This window comes from Bombus impatiens, unplaced genomic scaffold (assembly GCF_000188095.3).
Source record: "Bombus impatiens unplaced genomic scaffold, BIMP_2.2 scf_0033, whole genome shotgun sequence".
NCBI classification, from domain to species: domain Eukaryota; kingdom Metazoa; phylum Arthropoda; class Insecta; order Hymenoptera; family Apidae; genus Bombus; species Bombus impatiens.
The window spans coordinates 276,302-296,359 of NT_176452.1; the positions used below are offsets into that span (position 1 = coordinate 276,302).

Below are 20,058 nucleotides of genomic sequence, written 5' to 3' on the forward strand. Positions count from 1 at the left end.
AAAAAAAAAAAAAAAAAAAACACGCGTTTTCCATAATTAATTTAAATAATATCCATAATATCCATACGTTATTAAACACGTTATAATTTTTCATTTCGGATGCAAGCCAGTCAACGAGGTTTCATCTCGTAAGCTTAAAAACGCTTTCAACTCGTGGCAAAATGTACGAGGCTGCTCTTTATCGAACTAGAAATAAGTATCGTTATCGCAAATTGCAACGAGAGAAACGATCCTCGTGAAATTATTAAAGGCATTCTTCAAAATCCATTCTGAAAATCAACAGAGCAATGGTTAATCGCACAAAGGATTGCAAAGAATGTTCATTGTCCGCGATAATTCGAACGCAACGTTCCATTAATTCGATTAATTACAAAGTCGAGGATAAATGGAGGGAAAAGAATGAGAAAATGTACCGTAAATTCGTTGTATTTTTAGACGAAGTAGCCCTAATTCGATACAAGCATCGATGTGAAAGAAATATACATAGAGAGAAAGAGATAGGAAAGGAAAATATCATAGATCGGTTTAAAAGGCGAATCACGTATGAGAAAGATACATATGAATTTCGTGCCGCCACATGGTGGCATGTGGGTTGAATGAGGTTAATATCGTTCTACCCCGTGACCAATTTAAATGTTACCTACGTGCATCATAATACAATTCCGCGCTCTTCTTCTTCTTCTTCTTCTCCATCTTTGTTTTTTTTTGTGTATTTCTGTCACGTGATTCATATCACGGTTCAATTTATCGGCTATTAGAAGACTCCTGTCGGGTCGTTTATACAGAGGTCGTTATTGTTCTGAAATTGTACTTCATTCTATTTGTTATTCTATTTTTAACGTAGAGTTCCGTGTTGTGCTTGACATGTTCATTGCTGATTGCATCTCCATTAAAAACGTACTAATAATTTTTATCCGTTACTCTTTGTAATTTAATGTTCCGTTTTCTACTTGACGCGTTTATTGTTTATCGTCCATTGGAAATGTATTAAATTAACACCGATAAATAATTTTCAAAACTATTTCTATATTACGATTTACGTAAATCATCGTGAACTCTTCTTTAAAATAGTACGACTTTTAATTCGCATATCCTTATTCTATACATATATATATATATATAATACCGTAAGTTTTTAATTTATAGAAATTACGTATGTTCATTAATCAAAGAGAAATATTTCTCAATAAAATATCATGTTGCACTCATATAATATCATAAATCGTAGTTGTACTTGTTTCGAGTTGCTAAAGAGCATAATGCATACTTCGCGAAGACGTATTTCACGAGAAACTGCAGTTGCTATTAAAATAATTTCAGTTGAAATGAATTAATCTCCTTCGCGAGATTTATGTGACATTCCCTACGAATTCGTATATAGAGAACATAATAATTTTAATTTTTACGGGGTAGAAGAGAGGATAAAGGGTAAAGGAGGGAAGGAGGGGGGGGGGAGGAACAACTGCATTTTAATAGCGATTCATTCGTCTTAATTTCAAATTAGTTCTACTTTTTGCTGCTGCGTTTGGATTTATATGGATCCGGCAAAACTGGCACGCTTAATTTTTTATAGATGAAAATTTATACCCACCCCTTGTAATAAAATAATTTGATAAAATATCGTATATTTCGTTATCTTTGATTCTTTGAAAATTAAGCGCGTCGAGCATAGCAGAAAGAAGTAATGAAAAATTTAGCAACTCCTGGAAAAAGCTTTCGTTTTCAAGAATATTATCCTATTATCGCTACGCTATTAGTTCATCTAATAAGATATTGAAATAGTTCAATTTTGAATTTGAATAATAATGATAAAGTAAAAATAGATCTTTGATGGATCCTTTGGTTTTGTATTCGTTCAATGAAAGATTTCATGTAATTAGTAATTTATTAATTTTCGTTCGTTCAAAAGCGATCAATAGGGCGTTAAAAATCTTTATTACAGCTATAATTCATAGGGAAGTTAAGAGAAGGATTTCAAGTTTATTCTAAAATGCAGTTTATAGCTTATATAAAACACGGGTCGAAGCAGTTTCGAGTTGCTTTTAGTATTTTCAATTTCATTAAGCTTTTCTATATTCGTATTTACTACTTACGAAATTTACTGTTTAATCTTCTCAGTTAATCTCCTACCACTTGATTAACTTTATTAAAAATTGTTGTTCCGTTATCGACCATAAAGAATAAAGATAAAGTATAACGCTTGATTATGATGATTCAAGTCCGTAAATTATTTGTAAGTGAAATTCGTATCACTAATCAGTGTCCAATATTCACTGACTCATATAATAGCTAGCAAGTTCGATATATCGCTTTACGACGTACAACGAATCGATGAGCTTGCAGTTTCGGCGAAAGCGGGCGCAACATAGATTTATATGCATCATGAACTAATGGCAGGGAAGATGTTCCAAGACTAATTACGTAAGAAGCTATACGGCTAGAATATCGAGTTAAGGAAGCATTAGAGGTTATAACGTTAACATTTTTCCAGAGCAAAAGCAGCGGAGAAAGAGTAATTTCATATGTGTACAGTATAAGCCATAAATCGAATAATTTCAATTATAATGGACAAATATTTTATGATGTATATTACAGGAAAGAAACGTGGAAGAACTTGTAAAGCGCTGTATTATATACCATTATACTATAGTAAGAGATAAGTTGAAAGTTAGAATTCCTGTTAGTCAGTTCCACTGAAATCACTCGGCTTTTCCATCACCGAGGAGGCAAAATTACCATCTAAAAGCAAGCAAACTTACATCACCTTATCAAATTAAACAAGGAAGAGACACATTCACGTTTTCAATTTCGTACTCGCGAATCGAGTTTCACGAACGCAATCATTCGGTCTCTTAGCAACGAAGCAAATCGGTTTTTTCTATAGAACAATGACGATCATTATGGACAAAACAATGGAATATATTTTCACCGTAAAATCTGACGCTGCTTCGCCACTTCAGGTTGAACCTGGAATTTCATAAATACGCTCCGCAGTTCTCAACTAATAACGAAATCTCGCCTACTTCGTGTTGATCATCCCTCGATTCGTGGTAGCCTGGACGAAGCGAAATGGAATAAAAGCTAGCTGCAACCTGAAACTCGAGCATATCTCGCGTACAATACCACAATCTCGACGAACCTCGTCGATTTGCTCTTGTTTCCGTCGTTGGTCCCTGGCCACTGGCCACTCACCGAACCGCTCAATTTTCACGCCTTCGCCATGAGATATCGATCGATCCTTTCCTAACGATCTTCTGTAACGTTCAGCTTCTCTTCTTCTCCCTCTTCTCCTTCTTCTGCTTCGTCTTCTTTCTTTCTTTTTCTTTTCTTTTCTTCTTTTTTTTTTTGAACAGGATTCATCGTCCAGCCGAATTACTAGGTTCAAGTTTAAATTTGAATTATCGTTATTAGTATGAATTTTCATGAACATCTCTCGCCTCTGTGGCGATAGAACGCCTCTGGTGTGGTTCGTAGGAGCAACGGGCCTGGTCTGGCTCTTGGTACGCCTTTTTTTCGACCAGTCTCTCGTAATAGCATTGCGGTGAAATAAAATTTCCTAGATCCTCCGGTCGACGTTATTCATATTCCGGCGTACGTAACACTGGGAACGAGTCGCCGCCGGAAAGAAGAGAACCCTCCACTGTCGTGTTTTCCCCGTATCTTATTTTTGCACGATTTTTTTTTTTACGATCGAACGAAATTTTAAGTTTCTGGGATAGGATAATGGAAACTTTAGGGTGAGACGGTGTTTGGAATGGTTTCTCGTGGAGTTTTTATATCTGAGAGAGGAAAATGGTACTAGTATCATATATATACACGTATAAGTATCAATAGCAACAGTATCGCCATTTTATTATTGTGCTTTACCGTATCGCGTTGTATCAGCGTCAAATCCTTTATTCCATTTAATCATTACTTTCTGAACGCCGAATGAAAGCAAACGATCGTTGCGAATTACAATTTTTACCTCTCGTATGCGAACAAAATTATGATAATAGTTCCAAAGATATTTGTATTTTAATATTAGTTACTATATTCTATCGAACAAATACTTTTGTTAATATAATTCACAATTCACGAGTTTCACGTTTAATTTTTTTTACACAATTTCGAGGTTTTTACGCGTTTGATCTAATCGAGCTAGTATTGCATAGAACGATGTTTTGAAAAATTAAGAAATTAAGAATGTGCAATTTCATGTAAAACATGTATTTCTACAAGTTCGACTTATTTCGTCGTAACAAATTCCTGCGCCGGTAAATTTTATCGCAGTTTCATTCGCGTATCGTATCTAGCGCTGCGCAATGTGCATGACATACAAAAAGAAAAAAGAACAATGTCATTTGGAACAGCACGAAGTAAAATATTTTTCCACGAGGTATTCGATACGCGACATTTCGTGATGGACATTTTATCCACAAACCGAGGTCCACGGAAAATTCCTGTCTCTCGTTATAACGCAATATTCAATTGATTTGTCGGTGAATGACAACAGAAGATGGTTTAATCAATTGTACGAAAGGCATCAAAGTTCGTAAAAATAAGAAAAAACAGCACAAAGGTATCGCGTATCTCTTTGTATACATATATGTTTTGTTTATAATTTTATTTTAATTATTTGCGATGTTATGATCTCTTGCAATCCAATCTTTCTCGATGTTTTCAGTACTCTCGATATTAAAAAATTTAGAAAACATATCGATTTAGCTTGCCAGACAGGATGTAGCTTTCATAGAAAATGTCAAGCTGAGAGCAAGTGGATGTTCGGGAATATTTTATTCGATGTTTCATCTATGCGGTTCAGGATTTTTTGTTTAAATTACGCCACCATCGTGCCACAGTAGCAGAGATATTTCGTTCGGTTAGTTGCGTAGAATTTAATAAATCAGTATTTTTTTCAACCGGATGTATTATTTTGTCACAGAGAAATATATAGGATATCAAGCGAGGATTTGTTCACTTTGGTTGAGTCAGCCCGTTGAGAGATTTGATGGACGTAAAATACAAAAAAAAAAAGAACAGTTTTCCAGTTGGATTTACACAACATAGAGTACATTCGAATAATCTGTTTGCCTCTTGCTTTCATTTTTGTTCTGTTAAAAACTGTATCGTGCGTAAGTGTCGTGTATGTATCGCGTTTCTCTGCGGAATTATTTAATAATCGCGATTCAATTTGTAATTACGTATATTTGAAGTTATTTAATCGTGTTAGACTAGATATAAATACGTACGTATACAGAGTGTTTCGCTTAACTGTTGTAGAAACGGCGAAACGTCTCTCGAGGAATAAAGTTATCAAAAAATTGTTTTTACAAAAGTTGCGTGGTATGGGGGGTGGGGGCATTAGACGGTGCAAATAATTTTTTTGTAAAATACGTTTTCTCGTAGCTGTAGTAATTGGGGGAGATATTAAAGTTAAATTAATTTTTTTTAAATGGAAATCCTACATGTTCTTATTCCTAATATAGTAGCGTTTCTTTGAGACGAATGCAACAACCTACCACATAATATCATTCCATGGAGTAGAACGTCGTAAATTAGAGTACAGTAAATTAGAACCAAAGATCAACGTCAATCGGTGATTGAATCCAACGTGACTGCATTGCCTAATGTCATCGAATGACGTCGAATATATGTATAATATTTATATATAATATGAAGACTATAGAGAATAAATATATGACAAGTAACATTTCTTATCTTCTTTTAGGAAAAACATTTTTACTTTCAGTACGTCAGAATTATCTTCTCAATCTTGGAACGCTATCACATATATATTTTTGTCATGTGCGGTCGAATATTTTGAAACTATCGACTGTCACAAAGTTAGTCATGCTGCAGTTCTTATGCGAATGTGTAATTTTCGACTATTTTTAAGCAGTTTGTATATCGCACCTACCAAAAGTCTCCATTTCAACTGTCAAGTTAAAATACGTGTTTAGACACCAAATAAGATTAAAATTGGAAAAACATATTTATTATTCAGACGCGATCTTATAAATATATAATTCCTTAGATGTAGATATCTTCGTTAGAGCAATTTGTTACAGAGAAATACTAATTTTTGAACCGAAATCTCCGAGAGAAAACTTACACACATATATACGCAATGTGTGTATGGAGAAACGTACGAAAAAGTTATTCCTGCTCTTTGAATTATCACTTATTCATACATATTCACTTCCGGTGTTATTGAAATTCAAAATTGCAGAATTGAAATATTTTTCTTTCATAACACATCCTGCTTGATATTTTTCGAAAAGTATTCGCGAATTCTTTATTCATAAAATACCTGTTTTATTACTCTATAATTTCTCGGAGGATATTCAGTTTTTCAAGAACTTGATGTTTGGCTATCATTAGTTTCAAAGGGTACGCGTAAAAGTTTGCGAGCGAAAGATTCCAGAATAGAAAGTTCAACGTCGTAAAATTAGCTCCGAGACTCTATAACAATTTTATGCAAGTCCATGGTCCAGAACGCAGATCGATATTTGATAAAACGGAATTGTCGTTATAGCAATATAGATGCGTAAATGTACAAATATTCGTAATTCGATTATAATTCGTAACGTAACACTTACAGTTAGAATCGCAACGTCGTCGTGGTCGCCTACTACTCCCGGTGCAGTTCCACGTCGTGCACGAGCTGCGAGCGCATTTATACTCTCGTGTCTAGTGTCGTCAGAAGTCTTGCAAGGCTTCGCAAGTACGACAACTCGGTCACAATCGTAACTTTTCCCTTTTCGTTCCCCTTTCGTCTCTTTCCACCTATTCTATCTTTCCTTTCTTTACGTTTCATCATTTTCACCCTCCATTTCCTTGCTTTTACCTCATTTCGCTGGTTTTCTTTTTCTAATCCCTGTCTAAACTTATTTGATCTCTTTTCTTTCACCACCACACTTGACTTTTTTTTCGTGGCTTTTCACCCTTTAGACGATCACTTGCGCAGAGCAGCTACTAAGAGACCAGAAGGAAACCCGTAAACCGTGAAAGTCGAGGGGAAACGATCTCGAGGACGGGGAGAAATGAAGCTGAAAATGCGGGTGCGATGAGGAGCTCGTTGTTGCCTGAAAAATTCCACCTTTGCTTCCGGTTATGAATTATCCGCGCATCGATCACGCCAGTTATGATAATATTCCATGAAGATGAAATTCTTTTCCGCGTCAAATGAAATGAAAATAATTAAACAGAAGGAGAAAGTTATTTACTAGATCCGTATATATTGGACAGCGACAGAATTGGACTGCGTTTTCATAATTTTTCCATTTTCTCTAATCCATTGTGTATCAAGGAATCAAATAAAATAAGATAAATAAGATAAAAATAAAATAAGATAAGGAATCGGATAAGAGCGAGACAAACATAAGATTATCGAACGATTTGCAAAACAATTTACCTATCGATCTATCGAGATACAAGAATCTTTTTTTTACAGTAATAGATATTTATAGAAAATCAGGAACACAGAAGAATTTTTAAACGATTTATCGAAAATATCGTAGCTTATCGTAATGATATAAGCATATACAATTTCTGTACTTGCCACGTTATACCGCTTTGCGTCTAAAATCTACTATCCTCGACGGATATTTCTTTCGGTGGGAATCGACGGATCAAGCTATCGGGATTGTCATCCCGCGGATCTTCGCGCGAAAACGAATGAGTTACAACGCGAAAAACGTGACGTTAACGCGAACTGGATAAAGCGCGTTATCTCCCTCCCTCAATGGCATTCGAATGAATATGAATGGATAGATTCAAAACGTCGATTCTACAGGGTGGCAATAATAGAACCGCGGATGAACACTTTAAAAAAATTTGATAAAGTGCACAGTATTTTGTGATTCGCTTTGATGACGAAAGGATTAACTGTTTTTGGTTTGGAATTTAATCGGGTGTATAAGCTATGTGCATTTACCTATAGTTTTGTTCGAATCTCTCTTGTATCACATTGTGAAAGGCGTAATATTTCAGGTAGAACGAGGCAGCGTCAATGTCTTCCTTTCCCTGTTCAATCGTGAACGGATGATTGATATCGAGTGAATCGAGTGACAACCAAGCATTGATTACTCGTACTACACGTATTACTAATATTTCCAACAGATGTTGCTTCTGTAACATAGCGCAATATTTGCCACTAGAAGCCAGAAAAAAATAGAACGTAATAATTTTAGATCGGTTCGATCGTCACGCAAAAGGAATTCCGCTATTTGATGTTTGAACATAGTTACTTTATTATCTCACCCTGTATGATTATTAAACGAAATTAATAACGATTATTAAAAAATTAGAAACGACCGAATTTCGCTTAAAATTTGAACACGACTGTCCGATTTATTCTTTCAATTGAAGCGAATATTCGGCAAAAGTGTATGCGCCAAATTGCTAAAAGCGATGCTTGTCCTTTGTTTCTTGCACGCGTTGTAACTTTGTCTTGTCTTGCACTTTACACGAATGAATTTTCCAATACTTTTCCGTGGTGCAAATGTGACGCATAACATGCAGACGAATATAGATGCATACAAATGTACACAAATGCCCCGTTAAACAGCGAAGTTTTACGTGATCGAGCATAGCAACGTCTCTTTAAAAAAAGGTTGATGGACTATCGGAAACGATTGTTTATCATTCCAATTTTCATCGTTCGCATTCGCTCGCGGGCTTGATTATTCACGGTCCGATTATCGAGATTTTCCAAACGCTGCTCTCCGAGTACTAGTCCGGGGAAAAAGTAGTTTAAGTGCCAACATACGCCTCCATTCTGTGCGCATCGATCACGCAGCTCGTTTTAAATTAAAACACAATTTCGCAGTTCCTTTTTTCACAATCGTTGCATTTTCCATTTCTCTATTCTGTTTCATTGTAATTGAAATGGAAAACGATTGTACGTATACGCTGTCGTATAGATAATATATTAGACTGTAATATACACACAATTCGTTTGTTGTAAGAACTACACAACCAGGAGAAGTGGATTTTTCAGAAAATTGATTGAAAAAATTGGAAAATTTTATCGAACGTCGATTTATACCTTTTTTATTCAAACGAATCTTTTGTTTGAAATAATATTGGAAATTGTTAGGTATTCTATCTGCAAAGGTATAATTCCAGCTATTATAGTAGAATATTAATATAGTTTTCGGAGAAGTCGAGCTCTAAATCTTCTTCTAACGTCATCAGTGTCCAAAATGCGGAACGATGGAAGATTTTCTAAAATCCACGTATCATCCGTTTCAATCCTGTAATAAATTTCTGATCAAAAGTATTCTACACTTGGTCCTAATTTTTAACCGCACACATCTGTATTTTTCTCACTATCATTGACATGTATTCTTCCAGATTATTTTGTAATTTACTAACGTATTCGCTCGTTGAAATTTTTTTTTAATTAAGATATATGGGAAATTAAACAAAGGTTAAATAATGGTGTCCTTACGAAATGCAATCGTTTAATTAGTTCTAGTTGTGCAAATTTAAACAATGTCTCCGTACAGCTGATTATCGAAGCACGCTGAAATCTCCAGAATCTGAATTCTCCTTTAAATTCATCGAAGCTTCGTTCGAATCGTGTTTTCTCGTAACTCGAATCCGTTCACGGAGATGCTTCGTTGTCGCGCCGATATTCGCCAGGTATTTCGCTTAATGGTACATGGCTCGTGCAAATATGCCCCATAAAAATCAGGTCTGCGCATTGAATTAGTCGTTTAATCGCAAATACTACAAATTAATTAAAGGTGATATTTAACGATGATTGGATTTTTGTATTTTTCGTTGAACCTTTTCTTGTTCACGTCAAATAATATTTAATACACTAAATTTTAATAAATTTCAATGAACCACCAGATACGATACTGCTAGATTATATATTCTGTCTTTTGGTACATAAAACGAAGAACCCATTACTTCCATTATCATATTTAAGACATCGACACGTTTGTATGTGTAACAGAAGAAAACTATTACACGCGATACGATATTCCCCAAGTTTGATGGTGTTCCCTTAATGATCATGTGTCACGATGCCGCTATATATTCAGCCGGGCTCTTTACGTAATCGAGAGGCAAGCTGAGTAAACTTTAGGGCGGATCGCATGATTAACGGGCCGTTTCAAAGGGCACGGATACTTGCAGCTTAGACATCAAATCATAAGTCATAATTTGAGCTACATCAGGGACCTGTAATTAGCGAAGAGTTCGTTTAGCAGATTAACACGGGAACATGATCGTGAAACTTGGTAATCGGACGCCGATTTAAGATACGCTTTTCGGAAGGTTTAATAGATATACTATGATTTTAAAGAACAATAATTCATACCATGATTCATACGAATGAATCGTAAATTTTATGTTATCCGATCATAGAGTAGCTTAGAGATGGGAGGATAAGGAACGATTTAACGTACAAAGAGAAAAGAAATGTAGGAAATCGAAGTGATTTTTATGCAGTACAGGTATAAATGAATCATTCGGGAGACAAATTGAACATTTTTTGAAAAAGTCTTCGGTTTAGCACCAGAATATCCGATCGATGTTTGATTCTTCAGAGAAATCAAACGATCATCAATGGAGTTGATTAGACGTTCACGTGACTCAAATACACGTGAGTTATAGTAGAATTTCTCTCGTACGAACCTGTTTGGAGTTTATACGATATTTCATTGACTTGTACCAATAGTTATTTCCACTGTTTATGATTTTTCGTTCGTGTAATAGGAGTTTGCGTTCAGATAAATGAATTCTTTTGGTAGAATAGACACTCGCGCAACGACTTCGGATCGATCGTCAACTAATGTGACGTTAACAATTTCTTGTAACACGATTTAGCAGTAGCACACGTTTCTATTTAAAATCGTTCGTATTTCTTATGAAAAATTGATACGATAACTCCTACGATAGGATCGCAACAAATTTCGTCTAATCGGATAAAATCCAGGCTCAAGGTGGATTGGAAAGCGGACAAACGCGGCAACTATTCGAGCAACAAATCTAATAACAACCGGATAAAAGAAAACCACTCGATATTCCCCGAATGTCGCCATTTTAATTCTGTTCGAGAACCGATTAATTCACCGGCAAACATCGAGTGACCGCCTTTTGTAATTTTACGTTCCTTTTTCCCGTCACGTTTTTCAAACTTTCGCACCGGAGTTTTCCTTTCTTTTCGCACACCACGTCAATCTTTTTCGTTTACCGTTCGACTCCCGCGAGGATCGTCGGGTACACGCCGTAGTGAAACCGTTTAATGGAAATCGAATTACTGGAATTAAACTAGAAACAACTCTTGCCACTCCCTTTGGGGACCACTTCGCCAAGAATAATATATAGGTATTTTCTCGATTTCTCGATAGAAAAAAGTTGATCGACGAAGCAAAATCTTTCTTCTTCTCCTCTTTCATTTTTCTTTCTTCCATCTTCTTTTGTTCTCCTGCTTTTTTCCGAGCGAGAACTTTTAGTCTCGAGTAGTCTCCACTACTTTACTCTTCTCTCTCCGTCTGACACGAGCAGCTTTCCTTTCGCGTCATCGTCTTGAATCTTCTTTCGACTGCGAGTTTCGTTTCTCTTATCAACTTCATTGCCATGAACCGGTATTAATGAAGCCATCTCGATTTTGCTAGCAATTAGCATTAAACTGCGAGCTGGATATACGCTTTTCATTCGATTTTTATTTCTGCGCTGATTGTCCTTCTTCGATATTTGTTCCTTTTCGACTGCTCTTTTTATCGTTTAAGCTATACATCTTTTTATTACACATCGAAGGCTTTGAAATACTTTGTTCTTTTGTCAAAGGGAAAGGGAAAGTAACGTTCCGTGTCTTTTTAATATTAGTAGAAAATTATTTGATTTTGGTAATAAATATAATTCGATGGCGTAGTAATCAACGATGATATTAACAATTAGCAAATGCTTCTTATCGTTACGAGATTCGCACTAAAATTACCTTTCCTTTTTTCATTCCTCTTTTCGTCTAGAATCTTCTTCACCGTCTACGTCTATGCCTTTATGAATAAAATATTTCATTTTCACTGTCCGCAAAGTGGTTCCAATTCGTCATTAAACATGAAATTCCAAAGGGACATAAATCTGCTAAGTTTTCAGTACTTAATTCGACGAATGCTGGAAGATACTGAAGAAATCTCGAATATATTCGATTAAAAGTGTTACGAAAAAAAGGTCTATTTTAAATGGATATTTTTTCAGTCAGGTCAACGTATGTGAAACAAATTCATTTCGATTAATGGCGAAACGATGCAAGGATTTTTGAGATAAAATTTGATATTCCATTATTGAATATTTTACTTCTTCTATAAAAGAATATCGCGAATAAATAAATTCCGCGAAATATTATGATCTAGTACGGGAGAAGGTAATTGTCAAAAGAAATCTATAAAATTATAGATACCGAAAGTTATTCGAAATAATAGCGACCATTGATATCTCCGCTTCTTTGTCGCGAATTTTCTATAATAATATACTCCTTTCATACCTTTTTGAAGCAAAAGTAATCTGCCTGGCGTAATTTAAAATATTTCAGTATAACAGTTGTACAAACAATAATTAAAAGTCTTCGATGTTTCAATGGAAACTGGTAACTTTGTCTGTATGCATTTCAACTGATATTTGTAGTACGCGCGCGGCTCGCGAGTGAAATTGCATCAAAAGCCATCAGAATTTCAGCGACTCGAGTTGGCCTTCTCAACGAGAAAACGGTTACAATTTAACTTCTCCAAAATTACGTGGAATCGTGATAAATCTTCTCCTAAATTACGAGCCAAAGGAAACACGCGTAAACTGTAATCGAGTATAAAATGTATCGATAATGGTAACGATAAAAAAAAAGCTGACGATTCAATGTAAAATGGAATTAAAACCTTCTTTTTTTTTCCTTTAAAATATTTGTCTCGGAGATAAATAATATTATTACAGTGATAGATACGCTACCTATATTGTTGATCAAAATTTTATTTTATTTTTATCTGACAATATTTCTAAGCTAATTACTGAAAACATTTTCTATACAATTTAAGTTAATAATTAATTAATTGTTCAAATTTCAAACAGATCGCGTTATCGTAATGATACGATAATGAATTCGATTAAATTACATAAAGAATGATCTTCCTCGATTACGGATCAACTATCGATCAATCGTCGATTTACCAGTAAAAACAATTGCAGCGCTGTCAGGAAACAAAATTCAGATAAAATTTCACAAAATTCTCCACAGAAGTCCTTCGAACGGTGTTCCGTTCTAACATTTCAACAATTTCCAAATGCTTCGAAACCTTCGGCGGGATAACAGATTGACAAAAAAAGAAAAAAAAGAAAAAATGCTCAGTGTCTAAATTGACAAAGGTAAAACTAGTTTGCACGTTCCTTGGTAAATTCGATAAATACAGCGACAACAGGATATTTCACTTTATCGGCAATTTCCTGTTGCGTCCGATGCAACAATCCTGTTCGCAAATCATGGTGTCGCGTTCGAGCTGTCGTTATTACTTCTTATCAAGCGGATGTGTTAATGTAAACGCGGGCAACCGTGAAAACTGATGGCCGGCGAACGGTCTGAACCAAGCATAAATTCGGAATGACGTTAATTTTACCGTCTGATGCCGGAACGCGGTTATTTCGTGACGTTATAATACGCTGTAACGAGAGTTTCTGAATCAATTATGTCACGCAGACGTCTCTTTCTATTCTCGTGTTCGAGCTGATTAACAGGACTGAGATCTCCAGAATTTCCAAATATTCGATACTGATTGTACATTCGGAATATCGGATATTTATTCGATTATATCACTAAATGGAAATTCTATGTAAATCTACGTGTATTTTGCCTTATGGAATGATTTCATATCCTAAACGAAGTTTCTTCTTGTTTTACTTACTAAATATTACGAATAGTTTGAATATTCTACTTAACGCCAGAGTATTTTTATCACAGTATTTAACGAACGAATAGATCTATTCTCATAAATACGATAAAAAAGTTTTCATCTCGTTACGCGAAATTTACACCTCATAGTTATGCAAACAGTGCGTAGTTTTCACAAATTATATTTAGCATCAAGGTTAAAAGTCTTAACAAAACCAGAGACTAACGTATCAAGTGTTTCGCCAACTAAAGAATAGATAATCTGTGCCAAAAATAGTATCCAATGAAAACTTCACCTTCCATACTAAAATATAGTTAACTCGTCTTTCGGATAAACAAAAAAAGAAAAAAAAAAAAGAAACACATTCGTACAATACCAACGCCGTCGACGGAGACAAAAAAGAAACTCGTCAAACTCGTACAGATTATTGTTCTTGGCATTCTGTGGGACGTTTAAACGGAATACGTAATTCGTGTATCGTGGAACCTGTTTTCGCTTTATTTATTCATTAATTAGCCGATTTATGGCGGCACATTCGGGTGAAAAAGGCGCGTGTATACGTGTGTTGAACGACGAATCGGCCCGTTTATGACGGATATTATCGCCACCATAAATACCTAGCCGTTTTCGCTGGACGGCCGAATAATTATTTCGCGATACGTGAAACACGTTTCTCTACGAAATCGCGGCTATAATCGGAACGGAATTATCCGCGTGATACCAATCTCCCACTCTTCCTCCGGCATCGAAATTAATTACGATTGAAACGGGGTCGCGTCGCGTCTCGCTTTCGTCATATTTTGATTGAAGATTTCCCGATCGTGTGCCACGCGGCCTGACTGACGTTGACAAATTAAATAAATCGTCGTCGCTCATCCACGCGCGAAGTGTCACTCGCACGCGTCTTTGTTTCGCGAGATTCTCCGCTTTTTGCTCGTGCAAGTAACGCATACGCGAGTATCTACGCGTGGCTGTTCGTTTCGTCAAATTATTTTTATTATTCTGAAACACGGAACGACGTTTACGCAGTTTGTCTTTTTCTCGTCATTTTATTTTTTTTTTCAGCTAGGATCTGGTTAGGACTCGCCGTGATTCGCTCGTTAGGCGATCGAGATTGAAGTATCGTAGAATCATCGTGGATGTTTGATGCGCGAGTGATCGGTTGGATTGAGAGTGATTAATTACGATTTTGAAGGATTTATGGAATCGGGACAGCGAGAAAAATAATAATATATGCGTATTTAAATTTTATTATTTTTATTATCTTTTATTATTTATCGACGGTTTTACTATTTAACGTTTGCTTTGTTTAGTTTGAATTTTATCGATCGAGGAAGATCCATCGACATTTCGGCTAAACGGTTTGATTTGTTGTTGAAAGACTGGTTGATTTATCGAAGAAATTTTTAGTCTGTGCTTTAAGATCTGACTTGATCGTTCTTGACGCGGATTTTCTTAAAATAATTAATTATCGAATTACTCTGGAACACAGACCGAGTAATAAATTCGTTTCATGTCTCGATCAAGTACGAAAACCGATCGATTTTCTTCGAAGATTTATCGAGAATCGAAGCGTCGGAGATCAAGATGATTGAGTCGACTATACCTCGTCCCTGTGCCACCTGTGTATACGCACATCGATAGCGGCATTATTCCCGGAGAATGCTCGTGCCGCTTCATAAATCGCTCGATTTATCGTTGCTGACTCACCGGGTTCCATTCGCGGTGCATCGCTACCCCTTGGGGCTATCCTGTTGGACCCCGATGACCTACGGCCTATGGGATACTTGGACAATTTTCTTGGACCTCTGACGAGCTTTTTCTTTCCCCCTTTTTGTTTTAGTTCCAACGGTAATTATTTTAGCGGGGATACTGTTTTTCTAACGAATCGTATCTCGGTGAAAGTACGTCATTGCGAGAAATTGTTAAAGTCGCACGAAGAGACTTTCCATTTTCTATTTTACTCTTTTTCGTTCATCCGTTTCTCAACTCAAAAGTTGAGTAACTTTATAATACGAACGTGACAAGATTCTTTGGATAAGCAAAGGTACGGAATTAAAGATCGAAGAAAGTTCAGAGAAGGCTAAATCTATATCCAATATTACAAAATTACAAATGAAACCTGATCAAATGAAGTTGGAAAAACGTAAAAGGAGGCATGAGAAAGCAAATATTAATGAATGTAATATAGAAAAGAACATTTCCGTATAAAGTTCATAATTCTAACGGAACGAAAGATTTCTTTAATTTGTTATCGACGAATTTCTTTCTCAGACCTCCAGCAGTTACAGATATTTCTAACTAAACATAGACACAATCCAAAATTCTACCGTACGTTAACATTAAAGAAACAGAATTCAACTATCGATATTATTAAAATTGCATGTGTACTCACGTTGAAGTCGGCCGTGCATCTTACCAAATCCGCTGGATGTCCGGAATAGAGCTTCAAGGATTGCAGTAGACCCTTTAAATAAACAATCAGGAAATAGTAGACGATTGCACGGCACACATGATTCGTCATGTCTCTTTTCGAACCTCGTCCGCTCCTCCTTCTCGCTGTTCACGACGAAACGCTATGGTCACAGTTCTCGACGATTACACTTTTCGACGTAAAAGTCACTTCTTTTAAATAAACACGAAAAATCGACCCGACTTTTTTTGACAACTTTATATCTTATCTATACGTACGTTTTCGATATAAAACAGCAGAGTACTTTGCTCTATAAAACGTTAATAATTCACGAGGTTTAAATAAGTATCGCTTCTTCTGTCAGAATAATCTTGTCGTTTATTTATAAAGCGCTAGTAATTGTAAAATCAGAAATTACTGCACGTTTTCGAGGATAAATCATGCCTCGAATATAATAATAGAGTGTATGAAAAAATTTTTTAAAGAAAAAATTGTACACAGCTAATATTAAAGAAGTTGTACATAAAAAATTGTACATTACGTATATTCTTATGTATTCTTGTGTATCTCTGTATATTCTAAAAGAAAGAAAAAAACAATCAGTGTTCTCCTTATCATAAATGATAAATAATCAGCCACGCCTCGTAGACGAAACATCGATTTTTAAGATTAACACTTCCTAAACAAGAAGCGTTGGAAAATTTCATTGTGGAGAGAAGAAAGTTTCCAAGTTTTGGCTTATTTCCACGTAAGAAGCTGCTTCCTCGCTTGGTTTTAACGTTAATCGATCGTCACCGATGCACGTCACCTGACAGAAACATCCTGGAAACCCTGAACGACAACGGAATCCACTTCTGCCCGCCCCTGTTGGATAATACGCTTATCAATCGCGCGAATTGAATTCACGAGGTAGCTATTTATGAGCTGCCGGAACGGGTAATCGCGAGAAAATGCACAATATTTTTACGATGACGAATTCGGTCGCGTGATTCGGATTCATCGGTGGGATAAATTCCGGTGCCGCGTGTTTCACGATTTATTTCGCGACAAATCTGGATTATGCATCGCGACCGCTCGCTCGCAATCGCGTCGACGTTTACATCAGGATGAAAGCTCTTCTACGTGGATCCACAAATAATTTTTTGTCGCCGATAAACTTGCGCTTTCTCGCGTTCTGTATAAATCGCGCGGCGTGAAAGCAGTAAATTAACTGTCGGTTCGACAGTGGTGGATCGGTTCCAAAGGAATAACTCCACTCGCCACAAAGTGGAGTATTTGGTCCAGAAAACTGTTACAACATTATCGTCTCTGTCTTAATAAATTTAAACTTGCTTACGGATGAAAACCACGAGCGACAAATATTATATAAGCGAATAACAGCAATTTTCTCTGTCGCCTTTTATGGCAGAGTCATTTAAACGTTGTCAATCAATTTTATATGAGAACGTTTCTTTCGTTTGATCGTTGGGTGAAATGTAAGATTTCGTCACGTACTTGAAGATTGAAAAATGTATATTGCTTATTTATAAAATAAAAAAGCGACACGATCGTTGGTAAATAAAATAAATATTTTCTGAAACATTATTTGTGCCGCCAGGGTATTGAAAAATCGCGCTAAAAAAAGTTTGCAAATTTCATTGATCTTTGAAAAAAGACAACTTCAGGAATAAACAAAAATGCAAAACGATGCCTTCTTTGTTTTAAAATGTTTGAAAGCTTAAAATGTTTGGCCGGCTTTATAAGCCGAATACTCCACTGTGCGATGTGAAAAAACAAGCTCGTGTGCCAAAAATGATGGAAAAACGCGTGAACGGATACAGTTTCGATTCGAGATGCGTGAACGAGTACCAACTTAAAAAAGGAAAAATTGGGAAAAATGATTTTTGCGCCCGCTCGACGTATAAATCCGCGCGATTTATCCATCAGCTTTTCAACGGAACACGACAATCTTGTTCGGATTGTAATTAACCGGCAACCCGGTGGATTGACTAACAATTTAGACTCCTGGAAAATATCCACGAGCAACTTTTGCAAAGCATGTCCGTGTCCCGGTTGATTCAGTTCCCTTTTTTTTTCCTTTTCCTTTTTTGTTCTGGCTTGAAACTTTGATTGAAAGTTTCGCATCGACGAGAACGCGCAGCTTTTCCCTCTCGATCGTGAAAGCGATCGAATAAATTCGTGTAAGAGTTATTCTATCGCGTTTTTCTTGCACTGTCTAGCTTTTCGGGGCTTCTGGTTTTTGTCGAAGAAAAATATACGGGATGGGTACACGAAACGTTCGTTGGTTGTAAAGGATCACTTTTATGGGTCTCATTTTGACTTTTGATATTTGAGACGATACTATTTCCTGCGTTTTCCGTGTACGTTCGTCACAAAAAAAAGTACAGTTTAATACTTTCCTTTCTCTAAAAATACTTACAATTACATATAGAATTATTCCATCAGTTCATTTTGCGTTACGTTACATCTTATTACTAGTATTAGTACATTCGTTCATTCAACGAATAAATTAAATCCTAAATTAAAACCTTCGATCTTGCGTACAACTAATTTCCCAACGTGAATTTCTCTTCACGTACGTAGCTAAAAGTGATGTTCCCTGTTCCTAAATTCGATTTTCATCCGAACGAGTTACAAAATATTCTTTTAATCGCCGATGTGAGATAAAAATGTCGAAAGTACACGATCTTAGCTGTTCCAGCTACCTAAACAAAGTGGAGCTCTAACATCAAACCACGTAACATTCCATCTTCGTCAGTGTCCTATAATTTTATCATTTCGTATTCAGTATCATTTCGTTATTCCCATCACATACCAATTTACCAATATCTCTCCAATGTTTCCTATTGAAACTACTAAGTAAATCAACAAGACTCTCTCTTTCTCTCTCCACGAAAGCAAAAACACCAATCTAAACTTCCTCTCTGAATCAACCCTCAAGACCATCGCGTAAATATCGCGCAGATACGTAACAAACTTCCACAACGCGCAATTGTCACAGAGTCACGGAATAGAACAGCGAAGGATAGGGGGAAAAAAAAACGAGAATCCACGATTTATCCATGGTCGACAAACGAATTCAGCGCGTTTTATCCGCGAAAAAAGAAAGCGACGCGTTGGAACGTCGCATCGATCATTCGGAAAGCGTTCGCGGGGATCGATCGATCTTCCCAAATGGTTCGCGGTAACGCGCGCGTTACGACGCGAGTTTTTACACCCTCCTCTCGGTACGTACAAGGTTTTTTTCCAGGTTAGTCGTCGCGCGGCTGCTACATCGCGGATTTTTTCAGTCGGAAAAATCCTCCTCCTCCGTACTCTTCTCCCCTCCTCGCCCGCTCAAGTGGATTTGCCCAGGTAAAAAGTCGTTTTCGCGTCGCGCTACGCTGCTGGAAACGCTCGATCGCGGTTTCCTCGACGCCGATTAAACCGGCCACAGGATGCAAGTTCGCGCGCGCGTTAAATGCGACTTAAAACTGCGATCGCGCGGTCCGCGAAATTTAATGTCGGACTTAGGAGATTAGCCGGCTTGGTAATTTTTAAAATACCAACGCCGCCGGCTGTTAACCCGTTCCGGTTCGAATTAATTCTCCTCGAAATGAATTTTCCCGCGACCCTCCTGCTGGTTGCGCGCCGCGTGAAATGTTTCGCCGTCGGCCGTGAACGCGCTGAATTTTTGTTCCTTTTCTTCCGGTTTCGTTTCGTCTAATTTCTGTTGCAGCGATTATGAGAAGGGTTCATGACAGCGAAACGTGCTGATGTTGTAGGGGGGGG

The 20,058-nt window shown here is 36.7% G+C and overlaps 1 protein-coding gene across 8 annotated transcripts in view; it reads right to left on the reverse strand.

The window, feature by feature from the left end:
- LOC100748868 (collagen alpha-1(XVIII) chain) overlaps positions 1–20,058 on the reverse strand; it is a 348,873-nt gene that overhangs the window by 50,640 nt on the left and 278,175 nt on the right. For 7 of the 8 annotated variants that reach the window (XM_033321578.1, XM_033321575.1, XM_012387843.3 and 4 more), the window contains one exon: positions 16,270–16,341. The exons of the other annotated variant lie outside the window; for it this stretch is intronic. In XM_033321578.1, coding sequence (XP_033177469.1) covers positions 16,270–16,341 — 72 coding nt within the window. The remainder of the gene's footprint in view (positions 1–16,269; positions 16,342–20,058) is intronic. 8 annotated transcript variants of the gene reach the window in all.